A 1,788-nucleotide genomic window follows, 5' to 3' on the forward strand; every position below is an offset into this window, starting at 1 on the left:
AAATATAACTGCTCATTTTAAATCTACACTTTGACTTTTAATACTTAACTACAACAAATATCAGATACTTTAAGACTTTTACTCAAGTAATATTCCTAAAGGAGACTTTAACTTTTACTAAAGTAATCTTTTAGTAAGATACTTGTACTTTTATTCAAGTATTACTTTGTGGTACTTTACACAACACTGACATCATCACATTTCCCATTAAAGAGTTTAATATTGTTATAGCTTCAATCTCTGCTGGTGTAATTATGTTATTTAAAAATATAAGACAGAATCCAAACTTATTACTTTTTGATCCAAACAAACTCGAAACTGGTTAAATTAGTTTTTCCTCTGTACATAATAACAACAGTCGTATACACTTGTTACTTCAGAAAGATGTTGTGTCTACTCCATGTGCAGTATGTTATTGGAACACCTGGAAAAACATTTGGACTTTACCAACTAAATATATGATAAATACTACGGTAAGAGAAGTATCTTTTAAAGTTATTCGTAGAATTTACCCATCTAAAATATTTTTGCAACGTTTTAAAAAAGATATAAATGTAATGTGCTCTTTCTGTGGAGGTCACCCTGAGGATGATCATCACTTGTTTTGGTTTTGCTCCCTCTCTCCTCAGTTATATGTTCTGATCTCTACTTCTGTTAAGCCACATTTTTTCCTTTGCTTTGAACATATATTGTTTGGCTTCACTGACCAAAGGAAAAAAAATCAATCTTATTATATATTTAGCCAAATGGCATATTTATAAATGCCGCTACACTAATCAAAAACCTCTTCTTTCTATTTTCTTAAAGTCAAACAATATATTAAAACTATCAGATATTCTATAAATATGAAAGCTGTTAAAACTTGTGCCTTATGTGATCTTTAAATCATTGTCTCTATGCTTGTAACCCACTGGCCAATGTTATATTGTGTTTTATATTGTTCTAATAAAAATAAATAAATAGGTCAGAAAGGTGGCTGACCTGGCAGTCCCACTTTAGGATGGATCAACACCTCCAGGGTTGCTCTGTCGTAGATTTCCTTACTGACTTTGACCTCAGCAGGTCCGTACRCTCCGGCCATCACACTCGTATCACCTCCAGACAGAAAGAGACAATCAAATATTAATTTACTCATCACAACAACAACATCTCAGCAGACTGAGAGGTGCTCTGTTAGAAACATGTTTGAGCAGAAACGTTGGGACAAACTCCATTATTAGAAGTTAAAATCTACTTAGATAATGACAACTTTAAGTTAATGTTGTATGTTTATAATTTATATAATTTATCAGAACAAAAATGCATTTTCCCTGCAGACATGAACTAATTTACTTTCTTTTCACGTCGTTGATGAATCAGTGAGTTACAGCTCTGGAACCTGTTTGTGATTCAGACGACTTAAAATAATTAAATATAAAGTTTATTACATAAAGTTTATTATATAAAGTTTATTACCCTGAACAAAAGAAGCGGAACCATCAGGTCGAGACAGTAAAGTCTGTTCACAGCCAAACTCTCTGAGAGAAACAGATGAAACGGARCCCTCCATCCTGCTTTCTGCGCGGTGGGAAAAATGTGTTTGTTTGGTCGCAGGAGAGTGACGTCACCAGTTCACTCAAACGCGCTGCGCGACGAACCACGTGACACAGCCTGTGTGTGTTAAATTAATAGAGTTATTGTTTTTTGCTTTTTTTTAAACAATTTTTTTATTGAACAAAAACATTAACAAAAAGAAAATAATAAATCAGTGACTTACATTTGTATTTAGACCACAATTCCGTTAAGAAC

At 32.9% G+C, this 1,788-nt stretch overlaps 1 protein-coding gene across 1 annotated transcript in view; it reads right to left on the reverse strand.

Moving 5' to 3' along the window:
• Positions 1–1,579, reverse strand: part of exosc5 (exosome component 5) — a gene marked incomplete at its 5' end in the record, with an annotated part of 3,756 nt that extends 2,177 nt beyond the window's left edge. Inside the window, 2 exon segments of the mRNA XM_014025151.1 lie at positions 982–1,095; positions 1,456–1,579. Of these exon segments, the coding sequence (XP_013880605.1) occupies positions 982–1,095; positions 1,456–1,549 (208 nt within the window).
• Between the last annotated feature and the right edge of the window lie 209 nt (positions 1,580–1,788).

This window comes from Austrofundulus limnaeus, unplaced genomic scaffold (assembly GCF_001266775.1).
Source record: "Austrofundulus limnaeus strain Quisiro unplaced genomic scaffold, Austrofundulus_limnaeus-1.0 Scaffold458, whole genome shotgun sequence".
Lineage (NCBI taxonomy): Eukaryota > Metazoa > Chordata > Actinopteri > Cyprinodontiformes > Rivulidae > Austrofundulus > Austrofundulus limnaeus.